The following is a 26058-nucleotide window of genomic DNA, read 5'->3' on the forward strand; positions in this document are numbered from 1 at the left end:
GAGATGTGTATAAGAGACAGGTTAAAAATGCTTATCATTTTTGACTTTCCAACAAAATTATTTTAATGATTCAACAAGAATTATTTTCAGATCTGTATTTAGCAAAATTTTTAGATCTTCCAGCAAAATCGTTCTTTCCGTGTATATAAAAAATATTCTATTCGTATTATAAAATAGGAATGGATTTATTTCTACGAAGGCCAATCCATTTCACTCCATGGATTAAAATATTTCAACTTATTTTAATCCATTTCCGTTTACTGGTTTCTGGAAAAAAAAAAAAAAAAAATTCGCTCTGGAAATTAAATAAAAAAAAGCTGAAACCTGTGCGTAGGGTACAGCCCATCGCATGTTCGACTATTCATACGTCTGGCTGATCTTCGGGAGCAACTTGAACGACAGTTTGCAGAGCCTGAACGACAGTGGCTTCAGCATCGTCACGGATTTTGCGATCCTGCTGCCGAACGATACCGATTACGTCCTCTACGACGTGTACAATCACTGCAAAATGCGCGGCGGATTGCTCAACGTCACATGGCTCGGCAGTTGGCGAGAGGACGACGGGCTCACGATCAATTTGACCGATTGGAGGATCAACAGGCGGCGAAATTACCACGGATTGCGAGCCAAGGCGGCCGGAATCGTAAATCTTATATCTTGGAAAACGCGCGTTTTAATTACTACATATAGACGATCGTTGTTCGTAGGTGCTGCACAAACCAGAGCACATGAGCTTGGTAGATTATCTGGAGGGCGACGGCCTCGAGGTAATGGACAATTGGCCGAAATTCGGACACACTCTTCTCTCGCATGTCGCCGACGTGTTTAACTTCACGTAATTGACTTTGATATATCTAAATATCTCCGCGTGTATATTATACTGTAACGTTATCTGAAACGTTTTTCGCGCGCAGGATGGATCTCATCGGGATCGATCATTGGGAGAAGAACGACAGTTACGGCCCCCTGATGAGCACCTTGAAGAGGGACGACGCCGATTTGGGCTACTATCCGTCCATCCTGACGATCGAGAGATACAGTTACGCGCGTGTCATCTTTCCGCAGTGGCCCACGCGGTAAGCAACGGTGAACGGATGAGAAAAGAGTGACGCTAAAAAATCGCCCGTTTTTTTGGGCCCTCGATTTTGAGACTAAACTGTGTGCCAAATGGTACCTTATAATGAGACATTAATCACAGAGTAGTTTCCAAGTTGAGGTGACAATTGTTATCAGAGCTGGAGAGAGGGGGGGGGGATAAAAAAATCAATTAACAATGAAAATTAAGTCTTATCTTTCTTTATTTTAGGAATAGTTATCTTAGAACATATATTATATATTCTAAGATAGTTATAGATATTATACATGTATCAGGATTATGAATGATGCTCGTTTTGAATGTAAAAAAATGTAATGATGTAATACACTTATTACCACGTATTACATGTGTATAATATCTATAACTATCTTAGAATATATAATATATGTTCTAAGATAACTATTCCTAAAAAACAAAATAAAGAAAGATAAGACTTAATTTCCATTGTTAATTGATTTTTTTATTCCCCCCCCTCTCTCCCCCTACCAGCTATAACAATTGTGACCTCAGCCTGAAACTTCTCTGTGATTAATGTCATTACAGAGTACCATTTGGCACACAGTTCAATCCTAAAATCGAGGCTCCTCCTCCCCCCCCAAAAAAACGGGCGAAAAAACCACCTTTTTTAGCGTCACTCTTTGGGTGTGTATAAATAAATGCAAATAAACGTAATAGTAATATCTCTCGATCCAATTAACATGCGAATAATTTTCATTCAGTACCTGTTTCATGTTTCGTACCATACCGGCGATGAAGATGAAACCCTGGATAATACTAAAGCCGTTCGCGGCAGACACGTGGTACATGATCGTCGTGATGGTGGCGATTACAGTTCTCATCCTGTCCTGCATACTGAAGCTGGAACGTGCCGACGATTACGGCTACAGCATCTCGGCACTGATCACCATAGCCGCGTTATGCCAGCAAGGTATTTATATGATCATAACGATACGATACAGCGAAGATACATATTGTGTTCTCCTGTTATCGTATAATGCATCGATCCCAGGTTTCCCTTCCCTCACCGATCAATCGGCCAGTCGAATCGCCTTCATTCAGATCACGCTCTTCGGCCTGCTGGTGTACAATTACTATTCGGCGGCGATAGTGTCGGCCAGATTGAACGAGCCTCTTCAAAAGATGAACGACTCGCTGTACTCGCTGGCGCACAGCAGGATGCAGATGGCGGCCGAGAAGAATGTCTTCTTCGATTTTCTGCTGCGGGTAAAAGCGCCACTATAAGTAATCCAGTATTTTTAAGCTTAATCGCTCTGACAAGCTGTTCTCCTTTATCAGAACAAAAGACCGGATGTGCAATACTTCAAGAACTTTTGGAACGCCGTACCGGAATCGAAGAGATTTATCTCGCTTGAGGAAGGCGTGGAAGGAATAATGAGGGGAGGCTTCGCTTATCACGCGGATCCGGACGATATCTATCCGATGATCGAGCTTGCGTTCGACAAGCAGATGATATGTCAGCTGACAGAAGTTCACCTGCTGCAGTCCGAGTTGGGCCTGTGGAGCAATCTTAAAAGTCACTTTCACGAAATCTCTAAAATAGCGTGAGTATATCGACGTGACTAAATGTTGCAGTTTTCATTCTTAAAAAAAGAACACTAGCTCGAGATTATTTAATACAGATTATTGAAAATAAACACTTCGGGGCTACGGCGACGAGAGATACGTCGCCGGTCGGCCAGGAGGCCTTATTGCCCGAGCGACGAGATTTTCGTCTCCAGTGTGACCATCTACGAGGCGGCGCCGATCTTGTTTCTTCTGCTTTTCGGCATGATATTTTCGCTCATCGTATTTGGCATCGAGCACTTTATCTCCCGCACGATGAAGTCGAGGCGAAAATCGGGTATTACACCGAGTATTACACCAGACGTTAAGCCAGGCATTAAACGAGGCATTAAGCAAAGCGTTAAACCAAGTATTAAACCAGGTGTTAGAACAGACATTAAAATCGATAAGAAAAATAAGCTACTGCTAAACGATAAAGGTCCGCCCAAGAATAACGTCACTCTGATGCTCCCGGAAGCAAGTAATCTCTTCCAACAAGTACTAATGTCGAAGAGATATCAGTAAAGGGTAGATCAGATCGGAATAGGCAAAAGTTCCGATAATAACGGGATCCTCAGTATTTTTATGTAAATTGTTTATCAGATCATCATTACATACGGACAGTCATATGTAGTGCGAACGAACGCACACTTTAAATAAAGTACAAATGTCTTTTCACGATCCCCCCCCTCTCCCCTTCTAAGCCCCGATACACAACGCGCGAATAGGGTGAAATAAATGTATTAAATGAAACGCTTCGTGTGTACTTTTTATCGTTAATCGAATTACTATTACGTCACACGCTTCGCACGCGCCGAGAAGAAATACCTACGTAAAGAACGTGGATGGATGAAAAAAATGTCATCGCTTTATTACGAAGGAAATGTAGTTATTTTTTCTTCTTGGATTTCTTGTCGACAGCGACTGGCGCCGTTCCAGTGAGATCTGACAAACGCTGTTTCAGTTTCAACAGTATCTCCACTTGTGGCTTCCACACACTTCCGTCCTCCTTAGCCTTCAACTCTCGCACGAGATTGCCCTGAAATCGCGACGTAATGTAACAAAACTGTACGTTGGATCGTTAAGAGAGGAGAAGGAGGGGGAGAGGAGAGATGCCGCTTCACGACATCCAGTACCTGCTTCGCGATAGCTGATTCCAACGCCGCCACGTCTGTCAGAGCATCCCCATTTTGCTCCGGCACGTGCGTCGGTTCGGCCTTCTTGTTTTTCGCGGGCGATTTCTTCGCGGGCGCGTTCGCACTGCTTTTGAGGTCGTTTAGCTTCTTTTTCAGATCCAACAAAATTTCTACCTGCGGTTGCCAAACGCTCTTGTCGTTTTTAGCTTTCAGTTCTCTTACTAGATTACCCTAGAAATTACATAAAATGTGTAAGGAGATGATTCTCGTATCTCACAAAGAGAGAGAGAGAGAAGAAATGGTCCACTAACTTGCTTCGTAACAGCAGCTTCTAACGATGCGATACTTTCTTGGGAGCTTTTGTTCGCTACATCGCCATTAGTATCCTGCTGCCCGGCGTATTTCTTACGCAACATCTCTACCTTCTGATCTTCGATCTTGGTGAACAGCGGACTGGGCTTGCCGATTTTGTGCCAAGTAGGTAACATGTTTGTTATCGTGTCGGGGATGTAGCCGTAACTTTTGTTACTCAAACCCAGTTGAGATCTCAATTGTTTGGCCGTAGTCGGCATAAAGGGGGCCAGAAGAGCGGACAGAAGACAGGCTAGATTGCAGCAGATTGCAACGACAGTTCCGGCCTTTTTCCTGGTTGATTTCGAATAAAAGTATTACTCGAGAGGACGAAGCGACGATGAAAAGAAAAAGATTAGACTAAACGAGGTTGGTTTATACTTGTCATCGTCGTTTCCCTTGATTTTCACCCACGGCTGCTGGAATTGCATATACTGATTGCCGTGCTTCGAAATCGCCAATATGTGCTTCAAGCCGTCCCTCAACCTGGCTTGCTCCATGACGTTTATGTAAGACGTCAGCTCGCGTTGCGCCAACGCTAGTACAGTCCAATCGGCCTCTTCCGGCTCTATCGGTGGTACATTAGAGTCGAAGAATTTTTCACAGAATACCAGCGCTCTATTATCCGTAACAAGTTTTTGGGACTGTTAATAACAGGACGTTAATTATTAACGACTTACGGAGGAGTACGGTAATTACAAACCTGTTGACAAAATTGCCAAGATTATTCAGTAACTCGCTATTGTTTTTCGTGGCCAAGTCCACCCAATTAAAATTGGAATCTTGAGTTTCGGGCCTAATGTAGGCCAAATAAAAGCGCCACACGTCCGCAGGAATGCCCGTATCTCTGGCATCGGTTCCGAACACTCCGATGCCTCTAGATTTGGAGAATTTCTTATCCTCATAATTTAAATATTCTGAAATGGAATAAATATTAAAATCGATAGGAAGGTATCGACGAAAAAAGTACGTGAAGAAATATAATAAAAGAAACAACTAGGTTCGTAAAGAAAAAAAAAAAAGATAGTAAGATAAAGATGCAAAAAAACCATAGAATTAGAATAGAGTAAAAAAATGCATCCGAGAGATGTGCATTCTTTGGAAATATCGTACCGGTTGCCATTAAACATCTCAGCAACGTGTTATTTTGATTAGCCGCTAGTAAACAAGCGGGAAACATTATCGCGTGGAACGGAACGTTATCCTTTGCCATAAATTGGTACAAATCGATTTTCATATCCTGAGGAGGTTGCCACCATTTCTTATATTCTTTGGTATACCTCTTAGTAATACTGATATATCCGAAAGGGGCGTCAAACCAGACGTAAAACACCTTATTTTCGAAACCCTCTACCGGGACCGGTATGCCCCACTTCAAATCTCTGGTTATGCAACGCGGCTTAAGACCGTCGCGTAGCCACGCTTTTAAAACCACTCTCGCGACGTTGGACCATCCTTTCTCCACGGTAGCGGTATATTCCTTCAGTTTCTCCTCCAGCTGCAACACGTAGGGTAATCCGTTAATTCGCCGGAAACACGCGCGTGAGTGTCACGGGTTATATTGGAGTATCACGATACGTAAAATGTTTTACCTTGGGTAAATCAAGGAAGAACTGTATCGAGTTTTTCACGACGGGTCGAGTGTTGCACATCTTACATCGAGGGTTTATTAACTCGACCGCGTTGACGAGATGACCGCAACCGTCGCATTGGTCGCCGCGCGCGTCCTCGTACTTGCATCCGGGACACGTGCCCTCCACGAATCTATCGGCGAGAAACCGATCGCAGGATTCGCAATGAAGCTGCTCCACGGTCTCGGACAACACGTAGCCTTGCGATTTAATTTTTAGGAAAAACGCTTGAACGATTCTGAAAGAGAGTGTAAAATCTCAGACACAATGAATGGAATCAGACGTGAAATTGAAAATAAGGAATTAGGCAAAAGAGGCAGACAGGCGATTTCTTTCGCCTTACTCTTGACTTTTGCGTAATTCCTTCTGTTCAATTCTCTGTTCCTCATTCCTTTTATTGTATCCCCAATAAAAAATAAATGTAATTAATAAGAATGTAGATAAGATAGGGAAACAATAAAAGAATAAAAAAAAAAAGGATAGATCGCAATCTTACTCTGTCTGCTCGGGTGTAGTTGTGCGGCCGAAATAGTCAAATCCGATGCCAAACCAGCGATAAACATCGTTGTGTATGTCAAAGAATTTATCGCAGATAGCCTGAGGTGTCGTTTTCTCTTGCAGAGCTTTTGCTTCAGTCGCGGTGCCGTACTCGTCGGTCCCACTGAAATAATATTGTATGAAATTTTATTTAAGTTGGAATATGAATTTTTTGTATGTTGCAAAAAGAGATTTAGGAAAAAAAAAGAATTACCATATGTAGAGAGTGTTGTAATTTCTTTGTCTGCAATACCTGCGCAAAAAAAAAACTCGCGTTATTGTATCGTCGAATTACAAGTTGTTATTATATTTATTAAACATTTTAGTACACCGATACAAACCTTGCAAAGATATCGGCCGAAAGAACGCAGCCGATAATATTTCCTAGATGCGGAACGTTATTAACGTAGGGAAGAGCCGACGTTATCAACACATTTCGTTCACCCTTTTTAGGCAGTCTAAAGGAAAAAAAAAAGAGTATACAATTAGAACTTGATAAATTCCTATAAACGATACGCACTTGTTAGATTCATCCAACTTACATAGGATATGAACTTTCCTTCACTTCCGGATACTGTTCAGTGCTCCAACTCTTTGCCACATTACAAAGTTCCTCTTGATTAAGTTCCTCTTTGATCTCCACCTCTTTTTCCTTAGTTGGGCTAATCTAAAACAAGTCATTTGGGTCCACGTATGTAAGAGAGAGATTCACTATACTGTTCGTGGCATGTCCATTACAAATGTTTAAAATACTTACGTCACCAGGTACTGATTCGCGGACTTGGATATTCGAAGTATTGACAGGAAACCAAGAAGCAGCTTCAATGCTCGCAATAGCCTTTGCACCTCTCTCCAATTTCAACATTTCAGTAAATTCCTGTAATGTATATTCGAAATATATAAATTATATACATATATATATATAAAAATTTATATTTATGAAATACTGATTGCAATTTTACCTTAATTGATTGCTGAATAACTGACTGCTTCTGAATATTAGCTAACCAGCTATTGACATTTGGTAAGTCCTTGGTAATATCATTTGCGATATCTGTAACCAATATGGTGCTCCAAAGACTTACCCAAATAGATATATCTGCTGGTGATAAATTACTACATTTCTATAAAAAAAAACACAAAAATCAGATCAAAACGTGAAATAAAGAATGGATGATAAAAAGGACATTAGAGTAATAAAAAGTGCTTTCATCGTTTACCTCAATTAAGTACTGCTTGTCTTTCAGTTCACTATTGAGATCTTTTAGTAAAGACCATAAGTCGGATTTCTGTGGAGTCTTAGAAGTCTTCGCGCCTGCGTGACTTAATATGACTGGCTGCAAAAAATATACTTTACTTCAACAAATTATTTTAAATTCATTTCAAAGGAGATCATATCCTATGTATTCTCAAAATTAATAACTGTTCTATTAGATTCAATGATATGATTGTAAAAAAAAAACAAAAATAAAAATCATACTGGATTGAAAACAAAAGACAAAGTGGTAGTCAATGTCGAACTGAAATGATACCTGTAATTGAGAAATTTCCCACTCCAACCATCTGTCGTTGAGAACCTCCAGTTCTTTAGGCACGGACAACAGGAGACGCAGCGCTGACGAGACGCTGAACAGGGACAATCCTGTGGGTGTAGTCAGCGTCGGCAAACGGCCCAGGGTAGCGTCTGCATGTAATAGACAATTGTAACGCTAAATGCATTAAATATGCTGGGCCTTGTAGAAGGGCCTTGATCACATTGATCAATTCAGTGAAACGGAGAAAATTGACGTAAAATATGTATAAACACTCGTGGTGTTCCAATAAATTAGGAAGCTGACAAAGAGGTTGGAGTTGATCGGTTTAAATGCCTATCTCTTGGAATTTCAAGACAGGATCTGATCGAAGGTAACGTTCGCGAGGCAAGATCAAGCGTGTGAGTCTAGCCTCGCGAATATCCTCCCGTTCTCGCGAAGGAATTTATGTGAGTCGAGACGCGAGGGAGCGAACAGGAAGAGGTTAATAAACCCACCGCTGGGCTTCAGAATCCTGACAGAGACGGCCTCCTGGGCCAGCTTCGCCGCGACGATCAGCTTCAGCGCGTTCGGGTTGCCCTCGTTCGTGGAAATGATCATCCTCACCGAATAAATTAATAAATACGTCAATAAATAGTGAAATATGTTAGCGCACAACCGCGAGAGCCATGTGAGCGACAGGAAACACAATTGGACGTCCGATTTCCACGCGCGAGGATTGCGTCAGATTTCGCCTCCTCCTCCTATTGGACACGATCTTTCCGTGTGGGCGCGTATAAGTGACGCTTTAAAAAATTCCTCTCGGGTCGCCGTAACCGGAAGCTGGAGATCGAACTATGTTGGTGCCGTAGTAGGGGGGGGGGGGAGTGGATTTTTATCAATGATGAATTAGAAACACTTAGGTATATTACTTCATCCTCATCACGCAACATCTCGTTTTATAGAGTAATTATCGAGCAGTCCAATACAAAAAAGACGAAGCAAGAAAATCAAGGTATATACAGAATATTGGTATACTTCGAACAATATCAGAAATATTAATTTATTTTTGATATTAATATACAGAATCACAAAAGGTAACTTGGATTTGTCGTAGAACTTTTATCTCTTTTCAATCGTATAACCTTATTAATTTGATTATTCAACTTTTAACTATATTATTTTTATCTAATTTTAAATTTTACGGTAAAGCAACTTAAATTAGGGATGAAAAAACGATTAGTTCGTAGTGGTCGGTGCAGTTTAAAACCCGACCGTCATGTATACCTCAGGTTTGCAGATGGTTGTATATTATTCACATTAAATGTAAACATCTTACTTCAATGTGTATGAATATTTGTTTTTGCCTGCCTATTTGTTGGAATTGCTAGACAACACGTTAACTGCCATGTGTGGTGGGTAGCAGCAGTCCGTCTGTTCTCCGTGATTGACGTCGTGACTTTATCCAGTGGATGCGTTCCAACGGCGAAACTTTTTAAAACTCTTGTAAAAAAGATAAAAGCCAACTGATATATAAAATCTCAAGTGACATGTATAATACAGCAACAATGTACAGTAAAAAAAAAGTATTCGACACATTAGCCCGATCGTGATAGCTCTGCGTAATCGTATTGTACAATAATGTGTTTGTAATGGAACCACACATGCGTTTTATGAAAACTTCTGTATCGTAAGATTCTGATTCGCGACACGGGACAAACCACTCACCGGGCAGGCAACGTGTGTTAGTCGTGCGACGAAATTATAAAAATACACAACAAGAAAATTATCTCTCTCTTTTTTTGCATTTAAAAGAATAAATAAATTCTGTCATCTCGTAACTATTTGAGGATGCGAACAATCGTCCTGCGCTGGCCCTGACGTCGATCGTATTACGTGTCCTTCCTGGACCTGAGAATCGTCACGATCTCCTCCAGCAAGTTATTCCTCAGCTCCCTCTGCTCCCGGGCCTTCTCCCTCTGCTCCTCCGCGCGCCCGTACGCCTCCTTCTGCATGTCCCGCATCTCCATGCACACCTGCAGGACTCCGTTTTGCATGTAATTGGAATTTTTGCCCTTGGTGTCCATCCGGCTGATCAGGTTCCTCAATAAACGCTGACAGCTCTGCAGATTATCAATTATCTTCACGTTCTGAGCCTCCAATCTGGCATTGTGCTGAGCGGTCTTTAAATAAGTCGAATCGCTATTGCACACGCTCGTTCTTGAGGTGGCCATCGGCGTGGATCTTTAAAAAAAAAATAAATAAATAAAATAAAGTAAAATAAAAGAAATATGGATATTAGTGATTTGTTTAAATCAGTGATCGTCAGTAAATAATTCCATAACTATTCCAATGAGTTGTAACTTACGCTGCCCTTGGGTCTGACATGCTTTCGTCGCCGTTATTTATCTCCGTGTCGTACACATCATTGGAGAAGATTTCATCCAGATCTCTGCAAGTGCGATTTAACACGTGAGTCGCGGACCGATTACATTCAACTCTTAGAACATATATACTACTGGAAGGAAAATTGTCTATATCGTTCGTGCATCGAGCTGAAGCTAACATCTGTGCAAGAGACAAAGGTATAATAAAGGTTCCCATTTAACTACGCATGTGTCATTCAGCCCCCACTTAGCTCAGTTTTTCAGTTTTTTTTTTTGAAAAGATTTTCGAAAAATAAGAAATTAGGCAAAACAGACAGAATGGGGGCTGAATGGCACATGCGTATTACAGTCAATTGAAAACCTATACCTTTCTCTCTCGCACAGATGTTGGCTTCACGTTCAGCACTCAATTCCCCTTCCGGTAATATATGTTCTAAGATTCAACTATTATAGACAATTCTCTAGAAACGAGCGTACTCCTCGTAACTGCAGATATATTTTCCCCTCCCGTTCCTCCGGTTGTGTATCATCATGTTCTTGTAGGCGCGCTTGAGGGTCTTGTATCTGTTCTCCACCTGCAGGGGCGACACCTTGAAGCCGTTCTCCCCCAGGTTCTTGGCTATCTCCTGGTACGCCCTCTTCATGTTCTTCAGCTTCCGCGCCCTCACCAGCTCCTTCTTCGCCTTGTACTCCTTCAGGAAGATCTTCGTCGAGGCGTCGCACCACGGGAAAACGACATTGCCGCCCTTGCTCGTCGCCGGCGTGCCGACCTTTTCCTCCTTGCACCTCTCCGCCAGCGGTACCTCGCTCTCGGAGTCGTTCTCAGGCCCGATCTCCGACGGGACTATGTCGATATATATATCCTTGCCGTTGACATTGAAGCACATCTGCTCCGCCTTCTCGTCGATCTCCGATATGTGAAGTTGAAAGACCACGGCCTCCTCTGTAAACATAAACCGCTGTACTGGCCGACTTGACTCTCGACAGAGAGCAGGCACCATAAAAAAGGAAGAAGAAGAAGAATAAACCGCTGTGTTAAAGGGACACGCGTCGTCCCCGGTCGTGGCGAGCTTTACCTCGACTTGGTTTATCGCCAACGGACGTGGCGTAGGGAAAAAAAAAAACAACGTACGTCGCAGGCGGGACAGTGGGAATCACATAAACGTGGTGTTACGTGTTCGCGCGGAAATCCCTCGCGCGTTCACCTTACCTTCGCATGTGATCGTGACAAACCCGTTCTCGTCCACGGCGACCTTGCCGTCCTCGTTGCGCGTGAAGCAGCCCTTCATCCTCGTCGACGGGACGGCGCGCATTCGACGTCGCCGACTTTGTGTATTGTGCAAACCCCGCGGGCTGACTCGACGGCCGACCGGGCGACGCGGCGCGGTCCGCGGTCGCGCGCGCTTTTCCTCGCGGCCCGATCCCAATTAGCTGAATCGGCCGCCGCCGCCGCGCGCGGTAGCCCACCCTCGGCCGCGTTGACGCCGAGTATCTTATTTTCGCGCTTTATTCCGTTGCACCTTTTGCACCTCCGACACGCTCCGATATTTCGGCTGCAGAAAGTGTAAGAAGGTGCAGCGGTTGCAAATATATATGCACGCGTACGGGTCGCAGAAGTGCCTACGTCGCGTACACGAACGGTGGAATACGTGTACCCCCGCACAACGAAGGAAACGGAACTCTCGCGACGCGAGAATGAGCGCGAGGGACGGCGAAGAGAGGGGGCGAGGAGAGGGGGCACCTTCGATCCAACGGTCCGCGGCTCTTGTTACAGTTGTTACCCAGTTCCGGCGGCGCCGAGCCGTACGGTGGCGCTGTCGGAGTTTACCGACCGCGCGAGCCTCGGTCAGGTTTACCGACCGCGCGCGAGCCTCGGTCAGGTCAGTGGAAATCCGAGACCCGCCAGTACAGGGATGCAAAGGGGGGCGGAGGAGAGCGGCGGAGAGATCGCGCCGATTCAGCAGTATGTAACAAAACAAATAAAGGTACTCGACTCAAATAGGCGCGTCACGCGTTATTCGAGAAATAATTTAATTAGATCAAATATACCAAGGCACAATTAAATAATCGGTCCAAGGCACAATTAAATAAATAGACGTCGATTCGACGTCCGTAGACATCGAATCAATGTTTAGAAACGTTTAGAATCGAGGTCTATGGACCGATCATTTTTGCATGAGTATATAGTGTGACTATAATTCTATAGCACTGTCGCGCGTTTAATACGCGTTTACAATTGAATTTATCCAACTGCAAAAGCATTATCGTATTTGTCGCCAGCGTTCAAAAGTTCATGTCCTGTAGGGAGAACCTGAGGACCAAAAATTATATGTAACTGTTTCCAACAAAGAAAGACGTTTATGAATTATGACGCGTGACGCGCGCGTCAAATGATGCGCTTATTTGAAATTGCTTGTTCGCGTTGCATGAATTAATCTTTAAAGATTTTTGCATTTAATTAAAATGAAATAAATATATACGTATTCAAACGTTCGAGAGAGAGAGAGAGAGAGAGAGAGAGAGAGAGGAAGCGAAGACTCTCAGTGCGAAAAGTACAAACAATTATACGCGAACAGATTTATATACGTACTTTATCGTTACAAAGGAAAAAATTTGAGATAAAAAATTTGTAATAAATGCGACGAAATACCTTGAATTATCTCAGCTACCCGGGCGAAAAAAAGAATAACAATTAAAGTCGTGAAAGTGTTATTATGGCCAACTCCTACAGTAAATTAAATAAATGTTCTTAATCGATTCATTTTCAAATTTTCAAAAATACGAAAAAAGTTTATAAAAGTTTATAGAAAGTTTTACAGAAGAGCACTTCGAAGTTCAAGCTGATATGAAATATTTACGGTTGATATATTTACGTACACATTAATTTTGCTTCTTTTTAAATATATATTACAGAAGAGCGCTTCGAAATTCAAGCTGATATAATGAAATATTTACGGTTGATATATTTACATACATACATATTAATTTTGCTTCTTTTTAAATATATATATAGGATACATCAGTCACGTGCGTGTGAATGTCACATTATATATATAAATATATACATTTCTGTGGTCAGTATAAGACACAGTTGAAAGTTCTAAAATTTATAGCCTGCAGATACACAAATCTGAAAATAATTTTGTGGAACCATCAAAATAATTATGCTGGAAACTCAATATCGATGACCATAAAAAAATTTAGATATTCTGGCAATCGATTTGAGCTTTCTCTTCTTATCCCTCTGGATACCTGATCCTTAGGATCCAAGTACCACGGTTCCAAGGATTTGAGCTTCCCGAGACAATTATACATATAGCTGTCATCACTCATCGTGCGTCGCGTTTGCACTTTGCACTTTGCAGTTACACGAACGCAGTTACACGTGACGTACGTGTGAGAGTAGATTATTTACCGCATTTATCATCGGGAGGCTTCGCAATTGCTTGGAACTCGCGATGATGTTTTGAAACGTATGATACGTGTGTATATACATACCTGACGTCGAGGCATCCAGCTCTCGTTGCAAGACATGTGTGCGATCGCACGTGTGCTAAGCATGTGAGTATCTTCAATCCTGGGAAGAGTTTTAAGTTTTGAGGTTAGGCCGCACGCTCTCGTTGGCGGGTTTCACTGATTATTTTGATAACGCGTGATGGTCAGTGCGTCTCGTTATTCTCGTTCTAATTGCCGCTAACACGAGCAGATGAGATATTTCTATCGCGAGCGGAACGTCGTGGAATAACATCAAACTTTACATTATGAAACATGTGCGTCTAGGTTAGGTTTGTTTAGGATCGCGTGATCTCTTTACTCTGGTGTAGGGTAACTGTCCCTGTTAGAGTGCTTTTATATCTAAATAAGTCATAAAAATAAACTGACAAGTAAATAGACAAAGTGTTTTTTTTTATTAAGTTAAAGTATTAACTTAATAAAAAAAACACTGTCTATTTATTTGTACATACCAGTGACCAGTAAACTGACAAGTAAATAGACAAAGTGTTTTTTTTTATTAAGTTAAAGTATTAACTTAATAAAAAAAAAACACTGTCTATTTATTTGTACCAGTTTATTTTTATGACTTATTTAAATATAAAAGTAGACTAATAGGGATGTACAGTCATAGACACATCGGTTGCGACACTTTCTTTTTTTATAGGTTTCAAAACGCACTAATATTTTGCAAAGGCGGACCACGATTGGTGTTATACTGTCTCTAGACTAAAGATAGTACATTGTGGTTCGCACTTGCAAAATATTAGTTATCTATAAAGTATATATTATGCATATTAAATATATATTAGAAACCTATAAAAAAAAAGTGTTGCAATGCCGATGTGTCCACGACTGTACAGGCACACTAATAGGGACAGTTACCCTATAAGCTTGTCTTTCGTTTTTGCATTATTTTATTTGCATTCTCGCAGGTATTTTTGTTACACTTTTCGTGTCCTTGCTTTCTCGTTTTCAGTGCGGTCGTTGTAAAGTAGTGAAAAAGAGGAAGGGATAAGAAAGAGGAGCAGTCGACGAAGCTGGTTGCTCATGCGACAAATGTTGTCTGTACGTCGCAGTTCTGCAGATCCAGGAAGCACCCTCGTCGTCTTCCTCGAGTAGGAAAATGGAAGCTTCTCTAGGGGACGATAGAATTAAATAGAGATCTCGTTGAACGCGTCGTTCCGTTCCCTCTGGAGGTATGAATGGCGATCCGGGTATCCTCTGCTTCCGTCACTGCTCGGCGAGGAGCGCGTTCTGCAGGCGCGTCCCGGCGACGTGCCCGGTGTGCTCGTCGCAAATGCGGAGCTTCGCCGTGGACCCGTTTCGCGTTCCCTATCCGTTCGCGACCGCCGCCCACCGGCCGACCAGCGTCGTTATTCGGCCCGCGCGGGGCAGCTTCCTCGACGATTACGACGCGACGCGCGACGATCTGCACGTCGGGATAGTCGACTCCGCCGGCGGCGTTGTCGAGTTCGACAGAGGGGGACTGATGGCGAACGACGTCGCCCGGTGGACCGTTTGCATCGCCCTGGAGGTCGTGCCGGCGGCCTGGGCCGCGCGCTGGGACGAAACGCTGTCGCTCATGTCGAGGGATCCCAAGTGGGAATCCGTTAATTACGACGCCGTCGGTATGAACTGCTTCAACTTCGTTCTGGAGTTTTTCAATAATCTGGGACACGCGGATCTGAGATTCGCGAGCAAGGAGGACCTGTGCGAGCGACTGATACTGTCGAAAATGCAAAATGCGATGCGATATGTTTCGTTGTACAGAGCCTTGAAGGATCAGGAATATCTCCTGTCGGATCATCACGTCTGATATATTTTCATCTGTCATTTTATATTCACATTTCTTGTAATTTACGTAATAAAAGCATACTTGCGTACGTCTGTCTTCCCGTTAACTACCACGCGAATTCCTTTTTCGTTGAAAAAAAAAACACAAGATCACGAAAAGAAAATCACGATATTACAGCACGAGAAAAGACTAGGATAAATTTTTTTTTAACTGAAAAAGTCAGGTGTTTAGACATATTGGTGATATGCACGTAGATATTAGCTTACAGAGAGATAGACATTAATTATTAAGTATTTTATAAAACTAGTGTAACTGTAAGCGAATGCTATATATTGATATTTGATTTCATTGTCTTGCATTATCTTCTCTCTGGTGTTCAAAAACGATTGAATAATCTTTGCAGAAAGTAAGATAAAAGGCGTGGCAGCGGAGGCAAAATGATTCTCACAAGGATCAGATCGTCTCTATTAAACCGATGGTGCGACAGACGCTGCGAACAGAAACGCTTATTGAGGAAACTAATAGACAAGGATAAAATCAAATTTGACGTGATCGTCGTCGGTGGTGGTCATGCCGGAACCGAGGCGTCTGCCGCTGCCGTCAGAATGGGTGCAAAGACACTGTTGGTTACTCAGAAAAAGAGTACTATAGGTGCGTATGGTTAGAAGTGCGGCATGCTGAAATCTACTGGATAACCGTACATGAAACATTAAAGATACATGAAATGCATCTTCTAAGTAAGATTATACGGCCTAATATATTGGAATACAATTACATTTGCAGGAGAGATGTCGTGTAATCCGTCCTTTGGTGGAATCGGAAAGGGCCATCTGATGAGGGAGGTGGACGCTTTGGACGGAGTGTGTTGTCGGATATGCGATATTTCGGGGATACACTACAAGGTCCTGAACAAGAGCAAGGGACCGGCGGTGTGGGGTCTCCGAGCTCAAATCGACAGAGTATTGTACAAGACGCATCTTCAAGCGGAACTCTTTAATATGCCGGGATTACATATCTACGAATCCTCTGTGGAAGATCTGATTTTGAAGAACGATCCTCTGCTCTGCCAAGGAGTAATCCTCAGTAATGTTTTGAACTTTGATAACAGAACAGAAAAAAGAATCGGAATTAATTGTTTCAGTTAAATTCAAGTCGAAATAATTAAAATAACTTGAGCTGTTAAATTTATTTTCTACACAAGATGTCGCATCTACTAACTCGTTTTATTTTACAGGAGATGGCAGGAAGATATTTGGTGACGCGGTAGTTATCACCACGGGCACTTTTCTGAAAGGCCAAATAAACATTGGGTTGGAGAAACGGCCCGCAGGCAGATTGAACGACGAATCCAGCGTTGGTTTGGCAAATACACTCGACAGACTTGGATTTCGAATAGGAAGACTGAAAACTGGTAAGAATAACGTTTTATGTAGTAAACCTTTAATTTATAATAATAATGTACTATTCAGTGAATATTTTTTATTTAATATTTTAGCTGATATGTGCATGATAAAAAAAAATTTATCATGTACAGTCGTGGACAGATCGACACTTTTTTTTATAAGTTTCTAATATATATTTAATATACATGATATATTTTATAGGTAACTAATATTTTACAAATGCGGACCACGATGTACTATCTTTAATCTAGAGACAGTATAGCACCAATCGTGGTTCGCATTTGCAAAATATTAGTGCGTTTTGAAACCTATAAAAAAAAAAGTGTCTCAACCGATCTGTCCACGAATGTACATATCAGCTTTATTTTAATTATACATTAATTATATATATAACTACATATTAATTCGAAATATATACATACTGCTAGGCACGCCGCCAAGATTGGAGAAAGACAGCATCGACTTTACCAAATGTTCAAAAACTCTGCCAGACGACTCTCCCGTACCGTTCTCGTTCATGAGCGATAACGTATGGCTACCGCCCGATCAGCAACTACTAACGTATCTGACGTATACAAACGAAAACGTCGCAAAGATCATAAAGGACAATATGCACTGTAATTTACACGTAACGGAGGAAATATCGGGCCCGCGATATTGCCCGAGCATAGAGAGTAAGATTCTGCGATTCAAGACGCCTGCACATCAGATTTGGCTGGAGCCGGAAGGTCTGGACTCGCCGTTGATCTATCCGGCTGGATTGTCGTGCACTCTGCCGGAAGAGAAGCAGGTGGAACTGGTTAAATGTATCCCAGGATTGGAAAACGCTCGTCTAGGTAATCACTTTAAATTGAAGTTATAACAAAAGTTATAGCTAGGATGCGGATGTTCTGACACGATCCCGGTGGTCGTAATAAATAAAAAAGATAATAAATTTAACAGCTCGAATTATTTTAATTATTTCGATTTGAATTTAACTGAAATAATTAATTCCGATTCTTTTCTCTATTCCGTTATAAGTTTGAAACATTACTGAGGATTACTCCGTGCGCGTGGAGAACCGCTACGAGTTAATCGGATGCTCGCTAAAATGAGATAACATTTCTCGAAGCTCAGTTTTATGAATCCTAAATATTTTTGTTTAAATTTCAATTTTTCCTCTAAAGATTTCGGCATTTTGAAGAAAAGCGTTTTCACGCGAGCTCAAATCAATAAAAAAAAATACAGAAAATAATCTCCGCGCTTTATTTACTTTGAGTAGATCGCGCGCCAGTCGAGATAGATATAAGATATATTCAGATCGGGCTTCAGGTTTCTTCGAGAAATGTTATCTCATTTCAGCGAACATCCGACTAACTTGCACGCAGCGGTTCTCCGCGCGCGTCTCGGCATCGTGCCCGAACATCCGCGCCCCAGTTATAACAATATCTCCTATTCTATTTCCATTATAATTTTACATTAGAAAATCTTTCCAATTCCCTCATTTGCATTTACGTTTGAATAGTCAAGCCTGGTTACGGTGTCGAGTACGACTATGTAGACCCCAGAGAATTGACCACTCAATTGGAGACGAAAAAGATTCCGGGGCTGTTCCTCGCCGGGCAAATCAACGGCACCACCGGTTACGAAGAAGCAGCCGCACAAGGTATCGTCGCGGGTGTTAACGCGGCCGCTAAGGTGATTGGCGTCATGTAGAAAGTGCTTGTGGCTTTACTGCTTCCCAACGTGGAGAAAGAACAAGTTAAAAATTTATTTGGCCTTTCATTGAAATCACATCAATTAAAATTTCTCTTGAACAATTTGTCCATTTAGTCTTTTTTTTTTAATTTCAGTAATAAATCTTCGACTTGTCTCAGAAAAATGATTTACATTTTTTTATTTGTAAAAGATCTTGAAGCGTTTCGTTGTTTCGCGGTATTGCCAATTGGGAAGTTAATATATAGGCACGTTTTTAAGCACGTTTTACATTTTGTCTCTGTGTACGCTCAGGTGTTTGAGAAACCGCCGCTTCTGATAAGTCGAACCGAGGGTTACATCGGCGTACTCATCGACGATCTGACAACGGAGGGTACCACGGAGCCGTACAGAATGTTCACCAGCAGATCGGAGTTTCGGCTGAGCCTGCGTCCCGACAACGCCGATCAGCGATTGACGGAGAAGGGCCACGCGGTGGGCTGCGTTTCCCGCGAGAGGCTCGAGCGGACGAGGGAGGTCCTTCGTAAGATGCAGGAGGCTGTGCAGGTACTCAAGAGCGACGTGCGGTCGAACTACAAATGGCGACGGCTGCTGAGGCTGAAGAGCTCCAAGAGCACCGCACACAAATCGGCGTTCGATATGCTGTGCTCGTCGACCGAGGAAGTCACGTTCGCGCAATTAGCGAAACTGTTGCCGAACTTGGAATATCTCGCTGGGGATCCCGGTCTGGCGAGAAGACTGGAGGTTTGTGAATTAATTGTTAATTTGAATTAATTAACGCAATCGCATCTTGGAAGAGAAAGGCTACGGTCCGTTTTATGCTAACAAATGCTCTGAAGCATTGATCGGTCAGTCAGTAAAATTCTTTCTTCTAATTGCTCAAATGGCCCGCACCTGAAATCTATGCAATTGAAAGAAAAGAGTTTTGTATAAACGATCGAAATGAAACTTTTAGAAATTTTACTTAAATGCATTTAAGTAAGATACACATTTGCCAATATTTTTCCAACACCGGAATGATTTCGATTTTCAGATAGAAACGAAATACATTCACGTTGTCGCGGATCAACAGGACCACGTGAACGACATCAGGAGAAACGAGCAGATGATTATACCCGACGATATCGACTACAGCAGGTGAAGATCGAAGATTTATTTCTTTGTCCGATCGTTTTTTTAATTATCGCATGATAAAATTGAAAAGAATGATGATCTTTGAAGTTTTAAATGTCTGAGGAAAGTAGGAAATTACTAATTGCTCGTTTTATTTTTGTTATAGCCCTGATTTGAATTTATCCAATGAAGATCGAGAGAAACTTACGAAACATCTTCCACGCACGGTAAATCTTTTCGTTATGAATAGCGCTTCTGTAAAAATGACTTTTTTATTTATATCACGAAAGCAAATTTCTTTTCTCTTTTTGTTTTAATCCCGACAGTGTCGTTGCTATAGTCGGCACTTATTGTTTCTTTGATCGAGCTATTAATTATTTGTATCAATAGTTTCTGTATTAACGAGACTTATCTTGCAGATCGCGGCGGCCAATAAAATCTCAGGTGTGACACCTTCGGCTATATTAAGACTACTTTATTACATTAGGCAGCATTCTAACGAGAGTGTTGCCAGGACACAGTAATTATGTATCATAATAGCGAAAAATAAAAATGATAATTTTCAGCATTGGGTACCTTAGAAATGATTAAATTCGACACTAACTTCCATAAGTTCCGCATTGTGTAAGATGGACTTTTAATTTCAAGAATACAAGCATACGTGATCTCTATTGAATAACAAAAAAGCTCTAAATAAAGTATAAATAATCTCGATGCTCATATGTTCGCCAGTATGGGAACACATCAAGATACACATGAATCTATAATTCTTGAAACAATGGATTAACAATGTTGTCGTAAGATAAAAAGGCCTTATTTTACACATCTAATTGTCAAATTTAAAATATTATTTGTTTCGTCTAATTAACTTGTGTTCGTTGTAATAAAATCAAGTGTATAAAAATAATAAATTTCAGTTAGTATTGATACACAATTACATTGTATATTTTATTCCACTGGTCAACCAAGTTCCCATTGATATGTTCACAGAAGCTAAGATCGAGTTCGTCCAGTTTAGGACATTCCACAAAAAGTTGAGAACATATGTCAGGTGTCACCGAATTTACCCATGCCAAACTTAAGGATTTTAAGTTCTTGCACAATGTTAGCGATTTACACTCACTCTCGGTGAGTCTTTCAAATTTGCTCAAGTCGATTTTTTCCAGGAATTGACAGGAGGAAAACAATCTACCGAAGATATTATCATTAACTCTATCGGCCATCTTGCATCTACAAAAACAAAAGTCAATATACGATTATAGGAATAGCATGCAAAAAAATAAGCATTTCAATGAAGAATACGGTAATATGAATTATAGAATAAGCCCTTTTTCATACGTACCCAGAAAAATTTACTTCTTTCAGATTCTTACATTTGGCAAGAGCATCAATGGTTTGTGATGTAAAAGGGTTGCAATCTTTTAAATTTAATCTTTCCAAATTAGGACATAAATTCTGTAATTCTACTGCGACTGCATCTATGTTTAGATCAAAACAAGAGCATAAATTTAAGTCACGCATGTGTCGATTTTTATGTAGCATCTCACACAAAGTATTAGTTTGTATATTTGTATCTTCAAGATGTAAACTTTCCAAAAACTCTAAATTCTTGATGTACGAAATATTTTCATTTGTTATGCCATAACAATAATTCAGATCCAATTCTAAAAAAATATTTGTATTATATCATATCATTATATAATTTACCTGTAATTATAATTAATAATCATATACATACCTTTCAAATTTTTACATATCTCTGAAATATAACGTAGTTCAGAATCAACATAAAAGCATTCACTTAATCTTAGATGCGTTAAATTCCTGCAGCAAGTTTTCACAAATTTTCTAAATTTCGAATTAGAAAATTCGCAAAGTGACAGATCCAACTGTCGTAAACTTTTACATCTTGGTGTAAAGTAATCAAATAACTGAGAGAGATCATTGTGCATGTATGTAAAATGTATATTCCGCAAGTTCAAATATTTGTATAGCGTATAATCCCGTGATAAATTATTCAAGCGTTTATTGACTCTACTCATGCGGCTTAATGATGTCACATCTAAGTTCTTTAATATTTTTAGTACCATTTCATCCTGCAAAGATAAAATTTAATTTATTACATGAAATAATATAACAATCATTATAAGACAATAATTTTTAAAATTTTACAGAGAGCTCAGAGAAATTGCAAGATGATCGCTCTTTCGATTCATCCGAATAAGGTTTGATATCTTTCACACACTTCTTATAATTCGAATAACTTTCTAAGCTTTTTAAAAAGTAATGCATATATATCTGTCTAAAAGGTGGCACATTGGGTATCATGGCTTCTCTGGTTATTCGTTGAAATATTTGCTTGCTCCCGAGCTCACTTTTATAAAAACTCTCTATGATATCACTGCAAATAACATTGAAACAAATTTAATTTCATTTTTAATACAATAAGAAAAGATTCAATATTTATGGGCAATAATTATATAGTATTATACCTTTTACAAACAATGCAACACTTGTTAAAGTTCTCTTGAAGTTTGAGTATATCATAATTTAGTTCCTTAAGTCTCCTATCGTAAATATGTATGGGGATAATTGAACTAATGTTGAATAACAGGTTGTATAACAGGTTATTTAGGTTCTGTTTAGGATTTCGAGGAACGATCAATTCTGCTGTACCAATAAGCATTATAGCTTCTATCTTTCTTGAGTAATAAACATCAGAAGGAGTTAATTGTAATATGAGTTTTTTCGTTTTAAAATCGCATGATAGATATAACTGTAAAGTATAGGATTGTAACGTTGTCAATTTATTCGACTGCAGGCTATGATTAGCTACTTCCACCAATATTGGAAACCATTGACCATCAAATTTTTGTGCCCAAATTCGTCCAACGTTCCTTACGCCATACAGGGACACTCTGATGGGGTAACACGCTTCATAAAATTCGATATCTTGAAAATAGTAAATAAAATAATAATTTTTTTTTAACAAAAATGTATCTTCAACAATATCTTATTTATTCAAATATTACTTACTAATATATTGTTTTGGTTTGACTACCATATTATTCTTTGGTGTGTCATCTGCAGATGATGCAGATGTGTACTTTAATGGTTCGTAAAATCTCTGTATTAAAAAATAAGTCAGAAAGATGTTAAATACTACAATATCTTGCTTAAATTTCAATTGCGATTTATACAAGACGATAACAGTAATACAGGAAAGAAATACATATGCATATCGTGGTAAATAGATACCTCTGTGAAATCTTCATATTTTGTAACTTTGGTAGGGGGCTCAGTTATTTTATAATTAACAAATGTGCTAAAATTATCGTTACTTTTGGAACAATTACTAATATTTAAAAGTTGATAAATGAAGTCAACATGATCTGTCTCATCTGCGGTTACTCTGTTTACATAGGAATAACAATTAATATTATTCTTAAAATGTAAAGGTTGAGTATTATAGCACGCCATTGTCTTTTTCTGAAAAAAATAAATAAAGACATAAAGAATAATATTTTTGTGATTTTTATGTTTATAGTAAAATGTCACATTTATATATGATATCATATATGATAATTATTATAGTTGGTAATAAAAGTTATACTAATTATGTTAAGTAAAACAAATTAGTAAAAAGACAATTTGCAGTAAAAATGCTACTGTAAAAGATTGGTCTGTTGATCTACAACTTTCACTTGTTTCTTTATATTCGTTTTATATTTATTTATCAATGTTCTACGATTTTAAGCTATGCTTCGACTTCTTTTCTAAGCTCTGCCACGTTTGGTGAATGCTTTATGTTTAATTTTTGACATGTTGAATACATACATCAAAATTATGGGCGTATATCATTTTTTTCTTTTCTAAGATCATTCGGCTTATCAACCGGTCATGAGTGATACTTAGAAATCTTACGTGTGTGGAGAAAAAACCAAAAAGTTTTCTGTATTGTTGAAGATGGCTCAAATCAGAGTCGAAACGTTCTACTGTAATTACGAACATACGTATTAAAATGATTTAATTTCATATGCATCAAATATTGCGTTGCCTCTAATTAGCTTCTTTCGTTTCCTTCTTGCAGTTCATTAAAGGACAGTTTAGTCCATTTATTTTTACAACTTTTTCTTGGTTTTTAGATTCTTCTTTTTTGTTTTTAATAATTGTTAATTTAATACTTATTTTATGCATGGAATAATGAGATGAATCGATTAGTGTAAAGAAAACCCATAGTTTATTTGCAATAAAGATTTGTAAAAATTGTATTTTTTTGTAAAAGCAACTTTATATTTTATTTACACCAATCGGTACATCACATTATACTGTGCATAAAAGTAAAGTTACAATTATCAATAAATATCAAGAAAGCAATAGTTTACGAGATATTTCATATTTTATGTCAAATAATAGCATAATAAAATATGAAATATCTGTAAAATATTGATTTCTCGATAACTTTAATCTTATTTTAAAATATACAGAATAATTAGAAAAATTATATTGTGAAAAAATTATACTGTTTTATTTAAAAAAGTGAAGATAACCGTCATATCTTTTAACACCTTGATCCATTTAGAAAAAAAACTTTTGACCAAAATACAAATATACTCCCCCTCAAAATCGTTTAACTTTTATAAAAAACGTTTTTCTGATTTCATAAATAATATTGGAAATAATTGGCTGTATTAAAATGGACCATTCTATATACTATTATGTGTATTGTTCCGCAAAAAAAATTATACACGTATATTCTAGGACGTATATAAGCACGAACATGCATCATATTTTATCAACATTGTCGCAATATGAACGTATATTTCTTATGTACAGTTTGTGAATGTAGCGAAACTCAAACCATATTTATTTATTATATGTTCTCTCTGCTATAATTTTATAGACAATGCAGTCAGAAAATGGATGTAGCTAATATAGTATAGCATGGATAACAGATGCTCTGGCGATAGTGTACGGAAGGTTTTGTTGGTCCCACGAAAAAGGACGTGATGGCTGTTCTCAGGTTTTTTTATGATAACGTTTAAATTTGTGAAATTATTCATCTTCATTACTTTGATCCCTCGCATATATGCGGTACACTAAACATTTTACTCTCCTCTGTGCTTTACTCCCATAGTATTATACTCCCACCAGGATTGCGTTCCATTTAACGCTCGCAACCCTTGCAAGCGTTGCTTGTCCTAATTGTTTAACATTTAATAAACAACAACGATGATTCCACGGGCGTCAAACGGAACGCATCCCAGGTATTTTCTAGCTATCTTCATAACATGTTATCGGTTCCAATTAAGGACACTCTAATAACGCTGATTAGTAATTTATGGAAGATTTTCAGTAAAAGACATAAATTCAATGTGGACATGTTCAAAGATCAATGTATATTCGTAATCAGTCCTTTAATTCATTTATCAGTGTATATATTGGGCAGCTTTCTTGACAAATCGACACAGGAGTCATTTTGTCTTTGTTCAATATTCACAATCAGTGAAACAGACAAAGACAAAATGATTTCTGTGTCGATCTATTTGGAAAACTCTCCGTGTATATACAGATCGGTGATTATAAGAACTGAATGTATACCGACCTTTATACATATTTCAACGTTCAATGTGCAACATCTAAGCTCGCAAATTCGAGTTTAACTTTAAAAACTTAATTCTTATTAAATGGCTTTGAATTCTGTCCCCGCGTTCGCCACGTGTATTCGACGTCTTAATATACGCTATTTGATATATTCATTCATACGATACTTTCTTGTAGCATAATTAAATAACTTTATTAAGAAATATATATTTACCTTGTAATAATTACTCCATATGTATATATATAAACGTGTGTGCAATTCGACTTAATTGAAATCTTTGCAGACAAACAAAATGTACTGTTCACCTCGATAGTCATAGAAAAAATGGAACGAAAATCTGAAGAGTTTCTTCCTAGTGCCGGATTTAATAAAGTGGGGGGTTGAATGAGTGATGGCTCTTAGGCCCGTTCTACAATACGTCGTATGTCGGGTCGTAAACCGTAAGTCGTAAGAATTGACCAATCACAGTTGAATGTAAGAAGAATATTCGATTGTAATTGGTTAAATCTTACGGCTTACGGCTTATGACCCGACATACGACGTATTGTAGAACGGGCCTTACATGTAGGCGCTCCAAGGTGGCCGCCCATTCCTGCACCCTTCCTAAAATCCAGCACTGCAAATGGCAAGTGCATGAATGTACCTTATTTGGCGATTGGCTTTGTAATAGTGCTTTCTGAAATTTTTGATATATATATCTGGTAGATATATCTAATCGTATACGACATAGTGTCTATATG

At 39.4% G+C, this 26058-nt stretch overlaps 6 protein-coding genes across 12 annotated transcripts in view; 3 read left to right on the plus strand and 3 right to left on the minus strand.

Annotated features, from left to right (window-relative positions):
* Positions 1-3203, plus strand: part of LOC105450443 — a 4169-nt gene extending 966 nt beyond the window's left edge. Inside the window, exons 3-9 of the mRNA XM_011690282.1 lie at positions 335-643; positions 708-835; positions 915-1076; positions 1816-2024; positions 2106-2320; positions 2393-2658; positions 2737-3203. Of these exons, the coding sequence (XP_011688584.1) occupies positions 335-643; positions 708-835; positions 915-1076; positions 1816-2024; positions 2106-2320; positions 2393-2658; positions 2737-3184 (1737 nt within the window). The 3' untranslated portion in view covers positions 3185-3203. The remainder of the gene's footprint in view (positions 1-334; positions 644-707; positions 836-914; positions 1077-1815; positions 2025-2105; positions 2321-2392; positions 2659-2736) is intronic.
* Positions 3204-3239: 36 nt separating this feature from the next.
* Positions 3240-8618, minus strand: LOC105450442 (methionine--tRNA ligase, cytoplasmic). Its single transcript, XM_011690281.1, has 16 exons — positions 8344-8618; positions 7847-7998; positions 7535-7651; positions 7277-7438; positions 7072-7191; positions 6857-6981; positions 6656-6772; positions 6529-6567; positions 6274-6438; positions 5739-6015; positions 5260-5644; positions 4850-5063; positions 4528-4764; positions 4107-4440; positions 3796-4026; positions 3240-3698 (listed from the first exon to the last, which is right to left on the minus strand). Exons 1-16 carry the CDS (start codon positions 8444-8446, stop codon positions 3549-3551), a joined length of 2928 nt encoding a protein of 975 aa, XP_011688583.1. The 5' UTR covers positions 8447-8618; the 3' UTR covers positions 3240-3548.
* Positions 8619-8854: 236 nt separating this feature from the next.
* LOC105450449 lies at positions 8855-11635 on the minus strand. 2 transcript variants are annotated; one of them, XR_974459.1, is made up of 5 exons: positions 11423-11635; positions 10690-11155; positions 10194-10277; positions 9668-10069; positions 8855-9328 (listed from the first exon to the last, which is right to left on the minus strand). XR_974459.1 is itself a non-coding variant. In XM_011690294.1 (4 exons), exons 1-4 carry the CDS (start codon positions 11523-11525, stop codon positions 9718-9720), a joined length of 1005 nt encoding a protein of 334 aa, XP_011688596.1. In that variant the 5' UTR covers positions 11526-11635; the 3' UTR covers positions 8855-9717. The 2 variants fall into 2 exon arrangements, 1 of the variants encoding a protein (XP_011688596.1); XM_011690294.1 differs by having other exon boundaries at positions 8855-10069.
* Positions 11636-12116: 481 nt separating this feature from the next.
* On the plus strand, positions 12117-20281 carry LOC105450448 (protein MTO1 homolog, mitochondrial). 5 transcript variants are annotated; one of them, XM_011690291.1, is made up of 11 exons: positions 13581-13773; positions 14684-14903; positions 15906-16153; positions 16286-16585; positions 16737-16913; positions 17334-17741; positions 18410-18582; positions 18895-19344; positions 19634-19737; positions 19880-19940; positions 20133-20281. In XM_011690291.1, exons 3-11 carry the CDS (start codon positions 15940-15942, stop codon positions 20235-20237), a joined length of 1992 nt encoding a protein of 663 aa, XP_011688593.1. In that variant the 5' UTR covers positions 13581-13773; positions 14684-14903; positions 15906-15939; the 3' UTR covers positions 20238-20281. The 5 variants fall into 5 exon arrangements, with proteins under 5 accessions (XP_011688591.1, XP_011688595.1, XP_011688593.1 ...); XM_011690292.1 differs by lacking the exon at positions 13581-13773 and adding an exon at positions 13977-13992; XM_011690289.1 differs by lacking the exons at positions 13581-13773; positions 14684-14903 and adding an exon at positions 12117-12197.
* Positions 14906-15899, plus strand: LOC105450447 (MKRN2 opposite strand protein). Its single transcript, XM_011690286.1, has one exon. It carries the CDS (start codon positions 14906-14908, stop codon positions 15521-15523), a length of 618 nt encoding a protein of 205 aa, XP_011688588.1. The 3' UTR covers positions 15524-15899.
* A 101-nt stretch (positions 20282-20382) lies between the features above and the next one.
* LOC105450446 (F-box/LRR-repeat protein 13-like) lies at positions 20383-25637 on the minus strand. Of its 2 annotated transcripts, none has more exons than XM_011690285.1 (8): positions 25532-25637; positions 22972-23202; positions 22750-22840; positions 22206-22665; positions 22030-22114; positions 21452-21809; positions 21056-21377; positions 20383-20943 (listed from the first exon to the last, which is right to left on the minus strand). In XM_011690285.1, the coding sequence occupies exons 2-8, from the start codon at positions 23191-23193 to the stop codon at positions 20631-20633; spliced, it is 1851 nt and encodes a 616-aa protein (XP_011688587.1). In that variant the 5' UTR covers positions 23194-23202; positions 25532-25637; the 3' UTR covers positions 20383-20630. The 2 variants fall into 2 exon arrangements, with proteins under 2 accessions (XP_011688587.1, XP_011688586.1); XM_011690284.1 differs by having other exon boundaries at positions 21886-22114.
* Positions 25638-26058: the final 421 nt, after the last annotated feature.

The sequence above is a fragment of the Wasmannia auropunctata genome, unplaced genomic scaffold (assembly GCF_000956235.1).
Source record: "Wasmannia auropunctata unplaced genomic scaffold, wasmannia.A_1.0 LD336061.1, whole genome shotgun sequence".
Lineage (NCBI taxonomy): Eukaryota > Metazoa > Arthropoda > Insecta > Hymenoptera > Formicidae > Wasmannia > Wasmannia auropunctata.

What these genes read in the sequence shown, in the direction of transcription:
- LOC105450442 (XM_011690281.1), bottom strand. Translation starts at nt 8,446, where the DNA reads ATGATCATTTCCACGAACGAGGGCAACCCGAACGCGCTGAAGCTGATC. An exon ending in ACAAGCAGTACTTAATTGAG is followed by an intron (nt 7,439 to 7,534) that starts GTAAACGATGAA and finishes TTTTTTTTATAG; the next exon opens with AAATGTAGTAATTTATCACC. An exon ending in CTTGGCAATTTTGTCAACAG is followed by an intron (nt 4,765 to 4,849) that starts GTTTGTAATTAC and finishes TACGGATAATAG; the next exon opens with AGCGCTGGTATTCTGTGAAA.
- LOC105450449 (XM_011690294.1), bottom strand. Translation starts at nt 11,525, where the DNA reads ATGCGCGCCGTCCCGTCGACGAGGATGAAGGGCTGCTTCACGCGCAAC. An exon ending in TGTCACGATCACATGCGAAG is followed by an intron (nt 11,156 to 11,422) that starts GTAAGGTGAACG and finishes TTATGTTTACAG; the next exon opens with AGGAGGCCGTGGTCTTTCAA. An exon ending in TATATCTGCAGTTACGAGGA is followed by an intron (nt 10,278 to 10,689) that starts GTACGCTCGTTT and finishes TCGCACTTGCAG; the next exon opens with AGATCTGGATGAAATCTTCT.
- LOC105450447 (XM_011690286.1), top strand. Translation starts at nt 14,906, where the DNA reads ATGAATGGCGATCCGGGTATCCTCTGCTTCCGTCACTGCTCGGCGAGG.
- LOC105450448 (XM_011690289.1), top strand. Translation starts at nt 15,940, where the DNA reads ATGATTCTCACAAGGATCAGATCGTCTCTATTAAACCGATGGTGCGAC. An exon ending in GTCTGGCGAGAAGACTGGAG is followed by an intron (nt 19,345 to 19,633) that starts GTTTGTGAATTA and finishes TTCGATTTTCAG; the next exon opens with ATAGAAACGAAATACATTCA. An exon ending in GACGATATCGACTACAGCAG is followed by an intron (nt 19,738 to 19,879) that starts GTGAAGATCGAA and finishes TTTTTGTTATAG; the next exon opens with CCCTGATTTGAATTTATCCA.
- LOC105450446 (XM_011690284.1), bottom strand. Translation starts at nt 23,193, where the DNA reads ATGGCGTGCTATAATACTCAACCTTTACATTTTAAGAATAATATTAAT. An exon ending in CAAACCAAAACAATATATTA is followed by an intron (nt 22,666 to 22,749) that starts GTAAGTAATATT and finishes ACTATTTTCAAG; the next exon opens with ATATCGAATTTTATGAAGCG. An exon ending in TGTTGCATTGTTTGTAAAAG is followed by an intron (nt 22,115 to 22,205) that starts GTATAATACTAT and finishes TGTTATTTGCAG; the next exon opens with TGATATCATAGAGAGTTTTT.